The following is a 20,628-nucleotide window of genomic DNA, read 5'->3' on the forward strand; positions in this document are numbered from 1 at the left end:
CAGCGGACCTCAAATTTTAACCATGACAAGATTTAAATGGAGTTTGCATGGTGAGAGGCTTATCACAGTTTTTTTTCTCTCTGTCCATTTTCTCCTGCTTTGCACTGGTAACCAGTGAAAGTTTAACTCAAATTCTGCTGTAACACGGTGAAAGCTTTATCAAAAACAATGATTATATGTGAACAATGATGACCATCAGTGTGTGCGTCGTTACGGAAACATGGATAAAGTCCTCCACAGTGCTACATCTTAAATGTTGACTGCATCTTGATTTTCTGTGTATTACAAAAATCTCCTTGTCAACAGAGAAAAAAACTGAACATCGACGTTGGATGATGCATTTGATCCTTTCTGATTTTTTCTGACATGATTCAAACTAAGACATCGGTGTGGACAATTTGCTTTATCTCTTTACTGTTCGTTATTAAACAGAACCTTCTGAATATATTTTCATATTGTCTTGATTTCTGTTTCTTGAGTCAATTGTAAATTGTTCCTGCATTTACTGTCTTTCAATAATCTGCTTTTACCTCACTTGTCAATAAAAAAAATGTTGCTTCAATCTTGATTCGCTTTATTACACATTTCTTGAAAAATAAAAAGCCGGTGATGCTTTGTGGAACTTAAAAGCAATTTTGATTATGTGCTGAATAAACTTTCACTATCATCTCCTTTATTCCGAAATGTCAATTTTTCAAAAAGCACACTTGCATGCGGCATATAAAGACACTTAAATGTTTTGTGCTACCTTTTCAGCTGTTGTCATGGTAATGAAAAGATGATAATTGCATGTATTACTTTTAAGATGACTGCTACATGCTGATCTCAGTCAACCAATCTGTAACTGGCACTCAGTTCAGCAGGGGAACCATTTTCTGTTTTTCTTGTCGGGCTTACGATTTGAAGCTATCGTTGTGAGGAAAGCAACAAAAAAAAAAAAAAAAAAATAGGTCAGGGGAGTTGAAGCAATGTAAAGTGTTCTCTTCTAGGCCATTCATGGTACAAGGTCAGGTCAATCACGTAAGCATGGCTGCTGCTTCTCACAATCAACATGAGGATGGGATCACTCCTCTGTGTTGGACAGAAAGCCCACTATTATAGCATCACCCCTTCAGAAGCTTCTCAGTTCTCCTGACTGTGTTCGGGATGGAGGGGTGGGGGTCTCGGCTCCCCTGGCTGAATCGGAGCTCTACGCCACTCCATGGAGAAGGAACCTCAGTGAATAGGCCCCACTCAAGAGGAATAAAGGAACCTCTCCACTGGTTTGTTTTGGAAGCTGTCTTATTGATCTGTCTACCTATGAATGAATGAATTGGCCCAGTTTTCCCGCTCATGTGGACAATGGCACTCAAGGCCTGTATTAACTGGCCTGATGTTATTCCCAGAGAATAGTGTGCATTAAGAGGAGTTTGGGAGCGTTTGTCATTCCATCCCTCTATCTACTCCACTAACCTTTCCCACAAGAATAGAGTCGCCAACTAAAAAAAGCAAATCGATGGCCACTGACTGTCTCAATCAATGCTAGTTTGCACGACATATTTCATAAGAAGAGTGATGTTGAAAACACAAATACCGCATTACTGAGCACCGTCATACAAAGACTATTAAGTCTAGCGAAAGAGACAGAATTTTAAATCTTGCTTGAGGAGATGAAGCACCAAAAAGGAGCTGCTGTAAATTCAGAGGAAAGCTTTTAAGTCTAAAGCAATGATACAACTGATCTGGAAAGAAGAATCTTATGTGCTTCAAGCTTCCAAGTGCAGATAAAGAAGCAAAGCTTTAGAAAGGGAAATCTGTGTGGAGCTGTTTTGATAACTTTGGGTGCAACGCGTGTATTTGAGGGGGAGATAGAGTATAATTTCCTTCAATTCCATGACAAGGCCATAGCACAGAAATAAATAAATAAAAATCAGGTCCGCATTAAAATCCACGAAGATGTATAAAAACAACACCACTTTATTCAAGATATTTAACAGTTTGACACTCTGACTCAGTATAAAACCAGCTTTTTTTCATCCCTGTAAAAAAAGTTCTCGTTTACCGGTTAGGTTTTTAAAAACACAGCACTACTTAAAGAAAGAGAACAATTTCCCGACACACAACATACCAAAAATTATTATTGTTCTCAACCACATTTATATGACTTTTGTCGGCCTAATTTGGAGGGAGGAAGGTTCAACAAGCAGACAGTCTGAATCAATGAGGAGACGATTTCACAAACAAGTCTTTGGTGACGAGTGTTTTTCTTGAGTCATTCTAATGTATCTGAAAGAATATCACCAAAATTCAACACTGTGACTGACTTGCTGTCATTTCGGCAGTTTACTGACTCAAAAAAAAGTAAAGTGGATGTATTAAATATCTAAACTCAGTTTCTCTCTTTGGCCATCTGGGAACAAGAGTTGGTCCGAAAAGACAATGACCAACAAATCAGAGGTTTTCTCCTTCTTAGGACTGTAAGAAGGCAGAAAAACAAGCTCTTTTTTTCCCCAACTAAAAACCAAAGCAAGTGGGTCCTTGCTTTAAATTTCACAGCAAATTCATATCTAAAGTGCCAATTGCATCTAAAGCTGCGTAAATGAACCCATCTTCCCGTCGCGTTACCGCTAAAGTTATGTATGAATCCAGTGAGTGAGTAGAGTATAAAATAAAAAAAGGACAAAGTAAAGAACATAATTTATTTTAGACAAAATCTAAAGCAGAAATAAATACATGAAAGACAACAATGTGTGAAATTTACTTTGTGAACCCAACAATGAATAATAAAACACTTTCAGTGGTAACAAACTGAAGAAAACGACGCCTGATTAGGCCCATGGATTCCGAAAGTATCCCAGCTGTTCCTCAACTGAACGGATTGCTCCTTCAAAGAAAAGTTAATCCGCAACTGATTTGTCAGACACATTTTTAAAACAGATTCTTAGCCATCATGCACTCAAAAAAAAGGGGATGTTATTAAAATTAGAAATGTTTACAGGCCTCAACATGTGTAATAAATACAAAAAAAAGACAGATCAATCAATAAAAATAGTCATTAGGACAAATTAGATTTAGTTTGAGAGGCAGATTAAACAGATGGTATTAGACAAGTCGAGAGTTCAAGAAGTGAAGGGGGTGGAGGGGAGGGGGGGGCGTTAAATCAACTCACCATACAAATCATTCTCATGAAAAACAATCTAGAAATTAGGCAGGATTGATACATTCATTATGTGCATATTCCTCTTCGTTTAAAACGGACACAAACTAAAGCTAAGACTTTCGACATCAGGAGCTTAGAAATGCTGATATGGTGCTGCTGGACTTTGTAAAATGTGTTCTGTACAAAACTCGAGAGCTGGAATTTAGAAATTACAGCTCTGGTATATATATATATATATATAAACGCAATAATGAGATGCCAGAGAACCCCGGGATTGTGTGATCTGTAATTAATCTGGCACTATGTACCCTACATTCCTGAATAGACTGGACAATCACACTGGCCGGTGTGTCACCAGCACAATGACTGTTTTGTGCGTACATTTGCCCACCAAAGGATTACAGTATACTAAGACACAGCAAATATGTCCTTTTGTGAATCAGAGCCAGTGAGTCCCTCTTTATCAAGACGGATCTACAGAATAAAACAGAAGGCCGCAGAGTTGTAGTCCAGTTTCAAACACCAGCACACGTCAGACCCACAGCCAACAGGACAGCGGGGGACGCACTCGCTTGGCGCCATTTTAAAATCAAAACTTTCACAAATCCACAATTTAATCCATTACAAAATGAATATAAAACAAAGACAAGATTGCTCTCAAATGGGTTAAAAAGCAAGGGATGGGTAAAGGTTAAAAAATACAAAGAAAAGTGGAAATCAGAACATAAAGGCCAGTGATTTCTCAACAGTAGCGGACATCATCTCCTCTTGATCACAATGCCCGTTCAGATTGCAGCTAACCAACAGCAGAGATCCTGTACATGCAGACAGACACACGGATGCAAGCACATACGTTGAACTGGGGCCCTGCATGTTGTCCTCTCTTTGAATCGTCTTCGCTGCTCAGAATTCTCCCATAGCTTCTAAAATGGCTCAGTGAAAACCGGGAAGGTTAACGATGCAAATTAGAACATCACAAAGCTATTGGAACACCTTGCATTTAAATATGGAAGTTTGTCCTCTATGGCAAGTTCAGTTAGACAGATTTAAACACATCAGCTTCAAGTCAGTGAGACGTCTCGTCATGAGTTTAACATCTCCTTCAGCTCCCCTGCAAGTACAGCTCTTGTTGTCCACTCTATAACCCTGGTTTGATCACAGTCCTTCCTAACCAGCCTGGAAACACCCACAGGCTGCCTCTCCCTCCTCCGATTCTAAAAAAAAAAAAAAAGACTCACTGGTACTGACTGCAGTATTTTAAGACTCTCAGACACTTCAGTGACACATCTGAGGAAAAACAGGCCAAACAAAAACCCCCGCATATTTTAAAGATTTCATTGAGAAACAAGCCTGGGGCCCAAGTATGGCAGTTATCGGTGTCCCCAAAATGGAATTAAAACAAATAAAAAATAGAATTTTAGGCTAATGTGAAGTCACAAATTAGCCCCCTTAAAAAATTAAAATAAAAATCCAGATTCAGTGATGTCTTGTTCATGTCTAAATGTAGCTTCTTTACAGTCACTGAGGAACTGAGCACAGTCATGAATACAAACTGGAAAATAGCGGCTGTCTGACACTTAATGTCAAGGCCCCAAACAACATGTATCCATTTATGCTGAGTAATTCCAGGAATGGATAAATCTGTGGTGTAATTCATTGCCAATATTAGTTTAAAAGGGAAATAACCACCACTGTAAATAGAAGGAATTTAAAAAGGAGGACAAGAGCATGAAATCAAACTGTAAAGAAGCTGCATTTATGGTTTTTTAAATTAAAAGACCTCACGAATCTGAAGATGCTTATGGATTAAACTCATTGCACGTGCTCTCTTGTGAACAGATACCACTGATTAAACTCTCCCCGTTGGCCCCCATTCATATGACAGAACTGCCACACAACGTCTCAACATGTAAAATTAATTGCATCCAGCATCTCGGCCTCTAACGCCATTCAGATTTACTACAGAAATCTGGACCAGTTTTTCCATTACTGCTGACAACGATTAATACTCCTCTAACTCGTACTGTTTCTTGGTAAGGTTCCGATATCGTGCCTGCCCAAACAAAAAGTGGTGGTCGTAGAAGTAAAAACAATGACAAGAGTTCACAGTCATCTGTGGAGGAAGCACTGGAAGGTGAACCAGGAGCTCTGATGATATGATCAGTCATTGTGAGGTGGTCAGAGAGATGGAGGGAGGGGAGTTTAAGAGCAGAGTCATCAGCAGGCCTCTTTTTGCCCCCGCTCAGTCCTTTCTGATTGGGCCGAACACACGGCAGCACTGTGGGGGTCTCGGGTGCCGCTGTTGGATCGGTGATGCTATGCAGCCATGAGATACTGATGGTAGAAGAGGCCAAAGAGGGAGGTGGAGAAGAGGCAGGCAGCAATCCACCAAGTGAAGAAGGAGAAGAGGCCCCGGAAAAGTAAGGGGGTGAAAACAGTCTTTAGACCTCCCAGAGCCACTGACAGCTGGGCTACCGACGCCCGGGCTCCTGTTTCTACGACCGGAGCCGCTACTGGTGCTGCCTCCGTCACAGAGTTCATTTCATAGGTGCAAGGCAGGTCTTCTTCAGGATAGACCCACCAGGAGTGACCACCTGGTCATACCAAAGGGAGGCAAAGAAAGAAAACAGCTTGAACTAACAGAAGGCAATGAGATATTATGAACTGGAAAAAAAAAAAAAAGAGAGCAGTGGATGGCTCACCTAAAGTTTTTAGCAGCAAAGTTGTATGTAGCAGCATCACCAGTGGTGCCACATACTGTAGTGCGATTACACACAAGTAGTAAAAAACACGCGCAACCTTAGAGAAATGAGAGGAGAAGAGCAGCATTATATTAAGCTTTTAACACCAAATATTTAACAAAGAATTATGCAAAACATTTAAACAAAGAATCACAGCTACAGCTTCTACAACATAGCATGGCTCTCTGCTTACAGGCCAATGTCAGTTTTAATAATGTTTTTTCTTATTGGACAAATTGCATTTATACTGATAACGATGGATCACTGGAGGTGTCACTTCATGCAACCATAACTTCAGTAATAAAACATGTTGAAATTACAAATCAGTAAATACATATTTCTTTAACAGCTCCAAAATAATTAAATATGATATTTTGATATTGAATGCAGTCGGTCAGGATTAATCACACACTTTTTTTCTCTGTTGTGGGCTGCAAATAATCCGAAACACAACAAAACTTTGACACTCTCTGCTCTTGACAGCAGGTCTGTATTTGCAGTGCCACCCGTTCTAACTTGGGCTGACATATATTAACACTTTCCACTGTGCACTACAAGAGGCTTGTCTGCATTAGCCTAAACTGTCAGTGCTTCTTGTTATAAAGGGAATCATAGAAACTGATCTGATTGGCCACAACTGAAGCAAGTGTCTAAGGCACTCATTGATTATGTAGCCAATTTCCAAATGCACCACAGGTAGACTGCATGACTTCTGAATAATACAAGAGCACAGCTGATTGCGTTTTGTGCTCTACTCTTACTTCATAACGGCAGGACCTTAGACTTACTTTTTTTAAATACGTAGAAACTGACTTATACCTACATTTCCCCACCGCTACAACAGAAGCCACGTCACCCATCTACATGATCTAAGCAGGGCTGTAACTTTCAGAGCACCGCTTAGATAAGAGATACAGTCTTTCCATTAATGCAGAGCTGCAATCTGGATCAATATTTACTCACCATCTTCTGCAGGTCAACGGTACTTATCCGTCCCGCCTCCTTCTTCATCTGGTCCACGCCCTTCTGGGCCAGGTTGAGGTAGGCCTGCAAGTGATGCCTCATCATGGCAAGCCGGAGCATACACATCAGTATGATGGCCCATAACCGCAGAGTGTCATATGTCTGTTCAGTCATCCTGGCATTAATAGAAAGACAGGAGAGATGAAAAGGTGGCTTCTTCCAGCCCGCAAACTCAGCACACCATGGATCTGCTTCATCACTCGGATGGGAGGCAGAGACGCTGAGATAGAGAGAGTCTCAAACAGACAAACAAACAAAGAAAAAGTAAGAGAGGGTGAAATTGAGGAATGAAAAGATGAAAGTGGGGCACTGTAACATGAAATCAGACTTAATCGGGTTTGACCTTGATGGTATCACAGCCAGTGTCGGTAAAAGAAGAAAGCGAGACACGTGACACAATTCAAACTTACGTGACAAATAAAACACGCTATCTTACGATAAAAAAAAGAGATGGAAGATAGAGTGAAGAGCCTTAATTCAGGTATGACTAAATTTGTTTACAATCTAATTGAATCCACGTAGACAATGTGTGTGTTGTTTCCAGTTTATCTATGAGCTGAATACGCTCCTCTCATCGAACCGTTGTAAATTCCATTCTCCTAACTGGCGTCGCTTTGTTTACATCCATTTTCCAGCAAAAAAGCAGCAATTACTTTTATTTTCACAGCTCGACGACATCGTCAAATCCCTCTTGTTTGAGTGGCATGTAGAGGTGCATCAATGACCCTGTTGTCAGACCAAGTGCACGTACTTTCATTTGCGCACTGATACAGAGTACCCATGTGAGTAATTTATTTGCTTATGGAGCTTATTGGTTGAAATTTCTTCGTGTTCCAATGAAACAAACACTACATATAAAAAAGACAATTTAAAAATTTTTTTTTCACTCTAATTCATCCAGCTGCAGCACAGTTTATATTGTATTTAACAGTAGAAGAAAAGTTCCTCCAAATGTTACTGTATGGATATGCATACTGTACGCCAGCTAATTATTTTTACTTACAAAGGCACACTCTCCTTTCCCAGAGTGGGGTTCATTATGTAGTCCTTGGTAATAGGCTTTACCCACAGCAGGACCATGATGAGCGGGGACAGGAAGTTGATATGAAGCAGAGTCCTACAGAAAAAGAAAGATAGAAAGAAAAAAATAAGTCAAACAAGTTCTGCTCAAGAATTTTCCCAGAATCATCTGTGAATCTACGTATTATATAAACTTGAGCACCTCGCTAAAATCATCACTTTTTAATCTCAATTTCAAGTTAGAGAAATAAGGTTCATGTTATCAGTGCAACTTTCATTGAGAGGGGTGAGAAGATAACCAAGGCCCACATTTTGAAGGGCTTGCAGATAATCCCTGCTAGTGACAGGGTCTGAGGATGTAAGCTTGTGACACTTAAGAGGGGGAATGGAAGAGGAGGCCATTTTGGTGAGTCTGCTATGCCAAAGTGGATTATCTGAATGCGATGTGCTCCCTGCTCCTCACCCCCTATCATGGCTGGAGACATGCCACCCAGTGGGTTCTGAAATAGAAATCTGACGAAACTGAGGAAGTCTTCATCTAACTCGCGGGGTGCTCTCTTGTATCTGACAGACTCTGAATAGTAGGAGAGAAGCACCGCTACGCTACGGTTTCTTCATCGTCCTGAATAGAACGGTTTGATTCTCGATCACAGTTTCTGTGGCCAATTTGAGCACATCAAATATTATTAAGCCTAGATCTATGTACACATTTGACTAAGGTAGTTGCTAGAGGTACGGACCCGTACCCGTAGCCTGTGGCCTACGGATACAGCACTTTCCATTTGCCAATAAGATACGCGAGATCTGGTCACGTAACTCCCGGTAGACGCTGGAGGTACAGACCTGTAGCATCGGTACTACAGGTATGGACCCTAAACCTGACCCTAACACTAACCCTAATCTTAACCTTTGCTTACCTTTCAACAGTTTGCAGTGGTTAGCAGCTTCTTGACTCGAGAGACTCACGTACGTGTCCGTATCTGTCTGGCAAATGGAAAGTGACGTATCCGTAGGCCACAGGCTACGGGTACGGGTCCGTATCTGTAGACACTACCTTTGACTAACCTGAATAATTTTTGAGTGGAAATATGGGCTGAAAAGTGGATCGGGGGTCAGCACTGTCACCTTGTAGCTAGACAATCAGTGGTTCACGTCCCAGCCTGGGCCTGGGATCTTTCTGCATGGAGTTTGCATGTTCTCAATGTGTATGCTTCTCCCACAATCCAAAAACATGGTGACAATTTAATTCTAAATTGTCCCTGAATGTGAGTGTGCAACTTGAATGATGGTGGCAGAGTGCCAAGCTTCTAGAGAAGGCTAGTCATCTTTTCATTTACTATTTGGGTGTAAAAACTTCAGTAACTATGTTTGTCATTCTCGTCCACAGAAAACATGGTGGATCTGATATGAACCAAATGCGTTTTGATTTATGAAATAAAAAAGGTGCCATCTAAATTCATCAGACTTCGTTTGCATTCTGTGGTAAACCTTAGTCTTGCAAATAATATGAGGTGAGCAAAAAATCCACTGCAACTTCAGTCAGAATCATCTACAAATCCGTACATTGTGGGGATCTGATCCTTTTACCCTTTTCTGTGCTCATGAAGCCATGTTGCATTAAACGCAAACCAGAACGAATCAAACAAAACTGTGGTGGTCACAGGTTCTTTTAGAACCATGTTCATATAATCAGCCTTAATTGGAAATTATATGTAGTATTGCTATTGTTGTTGTAGTCACAAGTGTACTTGCGTTTGTTGCATTGAGAATGGACTTTGGGTACAATATTTTCCATGTAGTCTACCTGCACCTTTTGTTTTTATTACACATGAAATGGAACACATTACAAAAATAAAGCAAGTTCTGAATATTTACTGACCAGTTCTCCAGTTTCTTTTAATGATTGCGAAGGTTATGTTTCAACAATTATTGACACCTTTTCTACCCTTGTATTAGAAGGAAGAAATCAAACGTGGACAGAGATTAGTGCAGAGGACTCACTGTGTAAATTTGGCTGTGGTTAAAGTGAGTGCATCTAGGTGCATCTGGGCCAATCGTAGACCAGGGAAAGTCAGAAAAGCTCCAATGAGAGAGCACAGCAAGGCCAGGATCAACTTGAAGGTGAGCTTAGATATGGGACCCCTATGAAAGAGAAAACACACAGTGAGATACTACTGTAGTTTCATGAGTCATAAAGAATTCATGACTGCAGAGAAAACAAAAATGATACTATGAGAATACTGATGTTGTACTTACTGGGACTCCATGCCCTGGTGTTCCAGAAACTGTTGAGCGCTGTCGGAAAAGTTTGCAAAGCCTAGAAATGAAGAAATGTTCAACAGTGACTCACTGAACAGGACCAGAAGTTAAAAAAAAAAAAAAGTTCCTACCATCAGGGTCATTTGTGAGAAAGGCTTTGTACACTACTGACCTGACTCCAGACCAAACTCCAGGTAGTTTTCAGTGACTATAAGAATGGCCATGGCTTTGACAAAAAAGAAGAAAGCAAAAGTAATGCAGAGTGAGCGTTCGCCTCCTTCCTCCAGCTTGAAGTAGTGGGCCGTTAGAGAGAAAAGGGTCTTACTGTGGAGACAGAGTCAAGGAAAAACATCCCAAGAAGCACACTGATATGAAAAGCAAATTCAAACCACTGTGCAGAAATAGTATAATGTCTTTTTTGTAAATCCAAGGGAAACCGGTAATTATCCTCAATAGGCCAGTACAAAAAGAAATTGTAACACACAGCTTTTCACCACACTAAATGTTTGTCCATCTTTGCAGAAGGACACAGTCTGTGCATACTTACAGGCTCTGTGTGAACCCTCAGCTCCTTAATACCATACAAACGCTGCTACTTGGCATGTGTGAATATAGAATATGTGCTGCTTTGAAAGTGGTGCATGCCATTGAGGTCACAACTGTATTTTACTCTTTACCATCGCCAGTGAACTGGTTGCCGCGGAGATAACCTCGGACTCTGCAACGTTTCTGGTGACAGTATGCCATTCACTCCCTTTCAGACCAATTCAAGAATGGTATTCAAGCCAGTGGATGCTGTCTCCCAATAACCCTCATTTTGTGCTGTGAAGACAGCTGCATAAACATTCACTAGATAACTTAGAGGCAGCATGACGCTGAGAGGGAAATGATCATACTTGAGCTACCATGTAGTGGCCTACAATCAACAGACTGCCAAGTCAGCCAGTCGACATTGGCCAGAGAAGAAGATATTCAGTCATGTTGATCAGCTTCACTAAACAAATGGAAAAAAGCAAGTAAATACCATTAAACGCATATACTTGAGAAACTCCAGAGTTCCAGTGTTATTAGTAAAAGGTTAACAGAGCAGGGCAGCTGATCTCCAGGGCAAGAGTCCTCACCATGTCATCAGAGCTGAAATGGGAAAACTGAAATCAAGTGCCCCATTAACACATATATTGGGGCGACATATTCCCTCATTTTCATCGTCCCGTTTCATCAGTTCCTCGGTCTGTCCTTTTCCCGAAGCACATCAGTCTGTTGGGCTGTGGAAATTGGGCCGCCAATCTCCAGCACAGGCAGGAAATGACACACCATCTGACCGCACGGAGCCAGGCCTGACCAGCAGAACTGGAAAGATTGATCCTTTTGGTCGGTGGCAAGGATAATGTATATTATTTAACCATCATTCAGCATAGCAAAAGAGCAGGTGGAGGATAAAGGCGATGGCAGTCGAGCCAGTAGGCAGTCATTTCATAGCCTCTTACCCGCACTGCTGCATCTCTCTTATAGACAAAGACGTAATAACCTATGACATGTTCGAAAATAATTGAAGTGTGTGGGTGGAGAGGAGAAACCACAAAAACATGTTCTGCAGAAACCTCAAACGCTACCGAGTCGCTGATAAGCATAACATACATGTGCTTACAATTTAAAAGAGCGGTTTACACCACAACACGGAGGAGACTCAGAGGACGAAAGAGGAACCGAGATGTAAATAGAGATGTGAGGATACATGACAAAGGCGAGTACTAGTAGGCACCAGACCACACTGATGTTCATCTCTCCTGAGGGGTTAGCCACACTGTAGTAGAGTTCTGTTATCAGATAGACCACAGTTGCTGCCACTGTGAAGTCCACCAGCCACTGGAACTCTGGGAAGTAGTGCAATGCTGCGGGCACAAAGGGATAAAACGAAATCAAAACATTCAATAACAATATACATTACACTGCTCGGGTAAGCTAACAGTGAGGATTAACCCTTTAAGCTGCAGTCAATTCCAGCCGTTTTCAGTACAAAAAAATCGCTAATATTCTATTTTTAAATAAAAAAATTACGAAAAATACGGGGAATATTGGACGCACATCGCGAGGTGCATTTCCTTGAAAACGACCGATTCGTGGATTTTATACCGACTTCAGGACATGTTTTGGACAAAATAGTTTACTGGCTTGTGTTGTCTGGATGTAAAAGGTTGGATTATGGCCGTTTTTTGTGGAATCTTTTATTCTGTGTGTAATAATGAACCCGGAAATGTGAGTCGCGCTGTGTGCGTTGAAGCCGTGTATAGAGAACGGATGGATGGATATTCGTTTTTGTCGGACAAATGTGTTTTTCTCACCCGCTGTGGTAATCGCATCTGAAAGTGGTTTATACCGGCGGATTCATGAGAATCTAAGCTTTCCATCGGCGTATAGTGTTTGTATAATCGCGTTTGCAGCCGTCGGACATTCTTGAAATTCCTATGCAAATTAGTAGGTGTACCGCCGGCGGTACACCTACTACGCACTGAAGCGCAAAGGGTTAAACTGTTTTTATGTGATGAAATATACGTAGATTTATACCTAATGTGTCGACTTCTGTGATACGTTTCGTCTCCAGCTGTAAGTCTATGTCCTTGGGAACTGTTAGCGGTTTACTCTCTATGTGACCGTTGTACTTCCTAGAAGAGGACAGAGCAGCAAAGCAACAACTTGGGTTAGAAAAACAGAAAAAATAATTCTAAATATGAGTACAGTACAAAGAATTTCAGACAAGTAGCCTATTTTAAATCTGCGTAGGACCATAAAAGTCACAATTATGCTGGAAAAAAAAGATCAATTTAGTGGACTCCATTCTCGCAAACAACAAGAAGTGACATGGAATTGGAGAATTAAAGTTAAAACTTGCTGCCTAAACCAATTATGCCAAAACCAAATCTGCCACCCAGATAGTCATTGTGGAAGTGAGTCCAACAGTAAAGTCCATTCTTTATAGTGACATTCAATGCAGCTCTGGCATTCAAGTTTAATGGTTAGCATAGGTCTAGATACTTCTATTACAAAAACGACTGGACTCTGTCATGACCAAGGGGGCCAACACAAAGGCAACACTAAATCGCTAACAACAGGTGCATGGAGAGCTATTCTTTGGGTTTGAAGAACTGTCTGGTGGGCCTCCTTACTTCTGGACTTTGTTCAGCCCTGTGTGTGTGCTGAATTCATAAGGACAATACCACTGTAAGACTCTAGGGCCAAACATGCCCCGGACAGATTTCATCTCTGAGGCACCTGACAGGAAAAAAGGGGCTCAGCTCTACCCCTGACTGAGGGAGTCAGGCGGTTAACAAAGGGAATGGAGCTGCATGGCACGAGCTGGCAAAAGGACAGTGGTGCATCTTTTTCTTCAAGGGATTACTGAGCATGTGGTGCTGGAGAGCGGTGACCTGCCTCATACAGGGTCAGAGAATGGACTGAACTACGAAATCACTTTAAGTTGGAGAGCTGGACACCATGCGGGACAGTCAGGATTAACTTTCAGTTGTGACTTTAATTTAAATTCACATTCAAAAGGAGAGTACAAAGGAAACGGCACTGAATTTGCGTGTTCAACATATGGTTCAACTTCCACCTGCAGCCTTAAAAAATGAATAGCAGGTTTTTTTTTTTTTGAATTGCCAAGTAGTCTTGAAGGAAAATCATCCACCAGAATCAAAGCTTGACACCTGACCACTTTGAAGGTATAATGCTGTTTGGGAAACTTTGATTTCAGAGTGGATGCAGTCTTTTCAAACTGTCATTCCCTAAAATAGACTTAGTAGTAACGTCCCCCCAAAAAACAGGACCAACTTTCCTCACATCCACCAGACGGGACCACTTCTAAGCCGAGTTCCTCTGAGTCCCAATGAAGAGCCACAAAAGAACAAAACAACAAAAACAGACTTCTATCTCCTTACTTCAAACAGGCCTTAAATGAGCCACATAAACACATCAGCTTCATCTTTTTGGTCGACATGCCTGTGGTCTCCATCCATCTCAAACGTCTGCTTCTCATCTTTTTCCTCTGTGATGAAAGGGGCACCTTTTCTACCTCCTCTGCTTTTCCAAACTACCAAACAATAGCCCCTCTTCTTTTCTGCCCTCTCTTACAACCTACCTGTCTTTCCTCTTCTGTCCTTTTTGTTTCCCAGCTAAGCTCCTCAACTCATCTTCCGTAGGGTGCTGATACCACCGCAGACTGTGAACAAAGAAAAGGAGAATCAGACTCAGACGGAGGAGGAAAGAGTGAGACACAATACAACAGATTTACAGTTGTGGACATTGAAAAAATGGACAATGTGAAGCTAGATTTGCTGTCCTTCTATGTAATTACCAAGAAATCCAGAGTAATATGATTTATGTTGATTCTGAAGTATCGAAGGAGTAGGTAAGTCATGTGGGTTTCTTTATAAACGTACTGAGAAATCTTAAATAATCACTTGTCTGTTCATTTCCTTTTCTTGTGAGAATAAGGGTATTTCACCCACAGTTAAAAGCTTAAATTGCCTTTACATCACTCTTTAAAGCACTATCAAAAGCCTCGTGAAAAATGCTCTTGTAAGTGCTGACATTAAGTCCTGATTCTATGAAAATGGCTCAAAGTCTCAATTTGCAACATCTCTGAGCTTTATGATTTACTTCCCAACACCAACATACACATGAAACAGACATTTCTCAAAGCTTTACTTTACATCAGCCATTCTGATACACATCTAAAAAAAAAGTGCTTGTGAAAGGCTGTACAACGACAAGGTTATTCATCCTTAAGGATTACACTTGAAATAAGACCTAATTTAAGAGCATCCTTTTGAAGACAAACATTTGAGGCACCCTCCTTAACTTTGTTTAGAAACCCTCTTGTCACAGCATCTTAAGAAGCACTCTGTGTGTTAGAGGGGAAAGAAGGAGCACAGCTTGTTTTTCCCTTTGTATATTTATTTATTATGGAAAATTAATTACAAAGTATTCTGAAGGGACACGCCAGGCCTCCTGCTTAGGGCAAAAACTTTTTTGAAAATGTTTCAACAGCGCCCTGAAAAGAAAAATGAATTAATTATTAAATGTGTTCCAATAAGCTGTTTACGGAAAAACATATGTGGCACTAATTAGAGCAAATGAGGCAGGAACTTTATTTTTATGTGCCTTCCTCCTGGGTCATCCCAATATTTTGATGCCCTTTGGTCTGTGCAGCGCGTCTTAATGATTCTTTTCTTCTGTCGTCTAAATAAACATTTTGATCCCAATTGTTCTGAACTCTCGTTTTGAAATCAACCCCTCAGGAGGCAACTACAATGAAGAAATTAAAATGCTAAATTTAGGGCAGCTATCTGAAACAGCATGCAAAGGATTCTACAGTACCTGCCACTGCAGAGTAGCCATCTTGCGAAAGAATAATGAGGTATGATTTTCTGAATTACACTGGCCATTACCATGGTAACCACCAGCTGCACACCGATCACACCCTGTGGAAAGAGGATAGGGTTTAAATTACATTTAAATAACAATTATATATACCTTTGAAGGAAGTAATTGCACATATTAAATATAGGTTATTCAGGCTGATGCATACTGAAGCACGTCTTTTGATTGCATCTGTAGAAAGTATTTAAAACACAATTTGAACTTTAAAATTATACTTCCAATCTCAGACCAAAAGTCTTCATAATATCTGATAATAACTGTTATGTTCACAAGTCAAGTTTAACACATGCTAACACACAAAATTGTTGACGCACATCAGAGTCTTCAGAGGCACTCTTTTGACACGTTACCTAGATTGCAGACAATAAACATTCAGACTGTGCACATGTATTGGATACTACATTTGAATTCTTAAATACTTCCTTGACAATATAATGATCCAATTAGCTGTTCACAGACAGATATGACATAATACACTTTGTCAAAATGTTAATGGTAGCAGTAGAGACTATAAAGATGTCCCAAGTAGACAAACTCTTGATCTAAAATAGTGGATGACTCTTTCCCTTAACTTAGATGTTATATTAATAATGTAAATGAATACTCTATCTGAGGTAGATGGTTTCAGTAATTTCACAGGAAGACATATGAAGAATATCTTTTTATTTAATGTTGTAGAGATTAGGCTCTACAGCCATGATTAAGACCCACAGTTCAAAGAATGACCCGTATTTCATTGGGAACTCAGGAGTTCATTGCTTTAGTAGTACTACTACTAGAACTAAAACCCATCTATTATACCATGCCAGTTTTCTCAAATCAATTCTTATTGTTATTTTAGCATTTTATCTAAAAACACCATCCATATAATGTGACAATTTCTGACTTAAAACTTTGCTATGGTGCAAAAACTGCTCAGAACAGCTTGAGGAACATGACAAAGAGCACCAGCTGTTGACCTGGCCTCCATGCATCCCAGATCCCAAGCCAATAGAATTCACTGGACATGCCAGAATAAGCCGATCCACAGAGGACCCACCCTGTAACACTCATTATCCAAAAGATCTGCTACCAACATCCTGGTCCTAGACTCAACAGGACACCCTCAGAGGTCCCATGATGATGCTCCTATAGGAAACTTTGGCAACACATTGAGGTTCTTCATAATACCAGGCAGGTAGTTTTAATGTTGTGGCTGATTTACGTAAGTGCTTTTATAACATTCACAACTTGATTCATGTGACGGAGCCACATGTCTACCCAATGCCCCAGGCATGTTTAATTCAACAACATGGTAAACAGTAGTATCTCTCCACTGTTCTGCACAACATGATAAGCCTCTTAATTTTTGTAGCCAGTGGTAGATGCGATGACATAGTGCTGGTGGGCATGAAAATCTATACAATGTGGTCAGCTTGGCAACAGTTCAAGATTTTTCTAAACTCCTGCCACCAAAGTGGTTATCATCATGAGCAAAAACAATTAGCAATTAATATAATTGTCATGAATAAAACAAGAAATTAATTATTTACCATTTCTATGGTAGGAATGGACTGACACTATTTGGGTCATATTTAATATACTAGACTAGAAAAAAATACATTGGCATTTTTAAATATATGTGCCATCTTTCAATTTCATTTTCAGAGAATTACCTCTACCATGACAGCTATTACATAAATGTAAACTGAACTTAGAAGGTGACAGAAGATTAGTATCACAGACCACAATGACCGAAAAATGCATTAACACTAAAATGCAGCATACAAAAAATACAACAATGCCATAAATATAATAATAACCACAGAACATTTGTATGACAAAACATAGACAGGTAAATATTTAATTAATTGTGAGTAATTTAATTATTAACAAAACAACAACTGCTTAACACTGACTAATTTGAGTAAATTTAATGATACAATATGCACTGAGAAGACACTTTGTCATGTCTGTGTGGCCACGAGCCTGCCGCTCTTATGGCAGGTACCCAAAGATTTAGCAACACGAGGAGCTCAATATCAGTCCAGCACATTAGATCAATATTCACTTAGGCTTAAGGGGCCAGAATCATTCTCATCACGTTGCGCTTTTATCTACTCTCTGTAGGCTAAGATCTGTGGGTCGGCTTCTCTTAGGCAATCTGTAGGAACCATTGATATCTGTACCTGCACACACTTGAGCAAAGAGGAACCAATTGGGAAACTAATCCCCAATTAATATATGTTTATCTCTGAAAAGTCTTAGATCCCGGTTAGCCCTGATCTAGTGCCACTGAATCTACACTCACCCTAAAATGAAAGACAGATTTTGAAGTCTTCAGTGTTTTCTCAATAGAATGTTGACACTCTCAACAGTATTAAGCTAAACGAACCTCTCTGTTCCAACTCAAATCAGAACCTTCAGAAAACACTGAAAAGTGACAGAAAATCTCGACTGAATTTCTGCAATGACACTGATTTCATAAATATTTTAAACGACATGCTTTTTGTTAGTGTAATTAGTTTGAGGTACACACAGTTGAAATGTTAACCTAACACCAGACATATGTTGCTTCTAATGTAATAAAAAACATTTATCAAAACTAACAACGTTGCATATAATACTAGTAAAAATCTCTGATGGTTAAACTCATGTCAGACTGGAGCAGGTATAGGAGGAGGAAGTGACAGAGGAGGTGATCGGGCCAGACCTGTACATTAGACCTACATTTTGGATTGGTCATGGGGATCCCCAGTGTCACCCAGCATGGGGTAAGCTCCAAAAGCTAAAGTCAATACATCTTCTGGAGTCACATAGGGGAGAGTGGGTGCCATTTATTTGGCAATTATACTCACTCGGATGTGACGCGTGACAAAATACAACCTCTCTGACTCAAGACGTTTCTCCATGTGAGAACTGGTCATGTAATATAGGTCAGCAGCAAACAGTCTTTGCTGGTGGATGCTGACCATCCACTGTGGGGGACCTGCACGGATCTCAGTCCTGGGGGAAATTGAGCCAGCATGGACTCTCTTATCTGGCCCAGTCTGCTTGACCCCCTCCACACAACTACCAAATGAAATCTGTTGGGGGTGGGGAGTGGGAGCAACAGCGATAACTACCATCCATAAGAGCTCAAATACTTCACTACTATTTTACTCATGAAACTAACTTTGAAGGAGTGAACCCGATATTGACCTTTTGATCCCCAGTTTCATTCATCTTTGCTATTCTATGGTGCATTTATTCCTTCTCTAGCTGCAAACTCTTAATGCGATGGATCTAATATTACATCTTATAATATAAGTACAACAGTTGTAGTCAAAAGTGGATCAAATTGAATTAATTGAAATTGTCCAGGTACTTAGATTGTACTAAGACACTTGATTACATTCAGGATGTTTTGAATTTCTGTGACATAGCTTTAGTTTTTCTATAACTTCCCTCAGTATTTAACAGTACAATATAACATTGCAGCCCTACAATATAATGAAATGTCCTTTCTTTGTTTGATCGCTGAACCCGCTTGCTTAAGATTAGATTAGATTAGATTCACCTTTATCAACAAAAGAATTAATAATTATACCTTTCCATTAACAATTTCCAAGTGATGACTTCTATATTGTAAAATCTGTCAGCGTTGTCTTTTTGGAGCTCCTCAAAATTGCTAAATTTCATAATGATCCCATCCTGCTGATTGGTTGAGTCATTTTTTGTGATTACGGGATTGAGGACATCGGCTGTGTTTTGGAGAAAATGCATGAGGTGCTGTATCAAAATGGCACTATCATGGAAACAGTCAGACATGCCTATTCTCAGACTAGTACCTATACAAATGTAATGAAAAATGTGTACATGGTGCAGCTTGCAGTTTTCATCTGTTAATTTCACTCAGCGAATTCAACTTGCAAACGTTTTTGTAACAGGTGCAACAACACTGTCTGTGAAATTACAAATACTTGAAATGAAAAGTGGCATTGCAATATGTGAACTTCACAAATCCTCAGTGGGCATCCAGAGGTCGAACGGAGCAGCTCAGGTGGGTGAAAACACCTTGACTTCTCCCAAAGGTATCCTGTTGCCAGGTGAACAGTATGCTAACTGCTAAGTTGGTGAAATTCAAACCATAAACCTTACCTACAACCCTTGTCTGACAAAACAAACTAAAGTGAATACTTCCACACAATATATATGAGTGGACACCAGTTAAAACAGCAACACTACTAACGCCTCTCGACTACAGTTAACGTTCACTTTTAGCTAACGCCAGCTAAGGAGCTACACTGCCCTGCCGGGTACAGGGACCTGCTCCGGCTAGCAAGCTAGGCTTCCGTTACGCTGCATCCACACTAGCATCTCCGCTGCAGACACATGCAGGGTAACAACGCTGTAGTGCACATCCACATGGCAACAGATGTTATCATCGGATGCTCTGTCAAAGAAGAAATGAGAGAAATCGTTGCGTTCAGGTGCTCGCTGTCAAACTCACCATGTTGATGCAGTGCAGCTAAAACGGACTCTACCCCGGCAACACTGAGCACCCCGAGTCGGAAATCAAGCGGCGAGGAGCACATAAGCCCTTCTTGCGATGGTTATGCACAAAATAAAGGGGTTTCTCATTCAAACTGTAACCGTATCCTGACAGAAATGGGTTACATCGTCAAAAAATCAATGGATTCAACCTCCGCTCCCAAGTATTTTCAACTGCAGTAGAGGTCATACTAAAACTCTGAGTAAGGAGGTGTCCTCGGATATGCCTGTATACGGAAGAGTAGACAAGGAGGGTTTAAATAATCACACATCGCAAAATAAAATAATACTTCGGTTGTGTAAAAGCTTATACATACATGCATGGCTTGTAATTTTTAATTTGACATAAACGTTACAAAGAGTTTGGGATTTTATGCAGGCTTCGGCAGGACCGCTATACACATGCATTAGGACCGCCTCAACCGGAAAAGGGCCACCACACATGACAGCTCGGTGGCTGCTTTAAATGTCTGACAGGAGGCAGTGGGCGCGTCT

At 40.5% G+C, this 20,628-nt stretch overlaps 1 protein-coding gene across 1 annotated transcript; it reads right to left on the reverse strand.

Moving 5' to 3' along the window:
- Positions 1–1,938: 1,938 nt before the first annotated feature.
- On the reverse strand, positions 1,939–20,335 carry tmem161b (transmembrane protein 161B). The gene is made up of 12 exons (XM_022192870.2): positions 20,093–20,335; positions 15,559–15,662; positions 14,318–14,398; positions 12,748–12,845; positions 11,918–12,074; positions 10,355–10,506; positions 10,180–10,240; positions 9,925–10,065; positions 7,907–8,020; positions 6,844–7,018; positions 5,842–5,938; positions 1,939–5,733 (listed from the first exon to the last, which is right to left on the reverse strand). Exons 1-12 carry the CDS (start codon positions 20,093–20,095, stop codon positions 5,456–5,458), a joined length of 1,461 nt encoding a protein of 486 aa, XP_022048562.1. The 5' UTR covers positions 20,096–20,335; the 3' UTR covers positions 1,939–5,455.
- Between the last annotated feature and the right edge of the window lie 293 nt (positions 20,336–20,628).

This window comes from Acanthochromis polyacanthus, chromosome 7 (genome assembly GCF_021347895.1).
Source record: "Acanthochromis polyacanthus isolate Apoly-LR-REF ecotype Palm Island chromosome 7, KAUST_Apoly_ChrSc, whole genome shotgun sequence".
NCBI classification, from domain to species: Eukaryota; Metazoa; Chordata; class Actinopteri; family Pomacentridae; genus Acanthochromis; species Acanthochromis polyacanthus.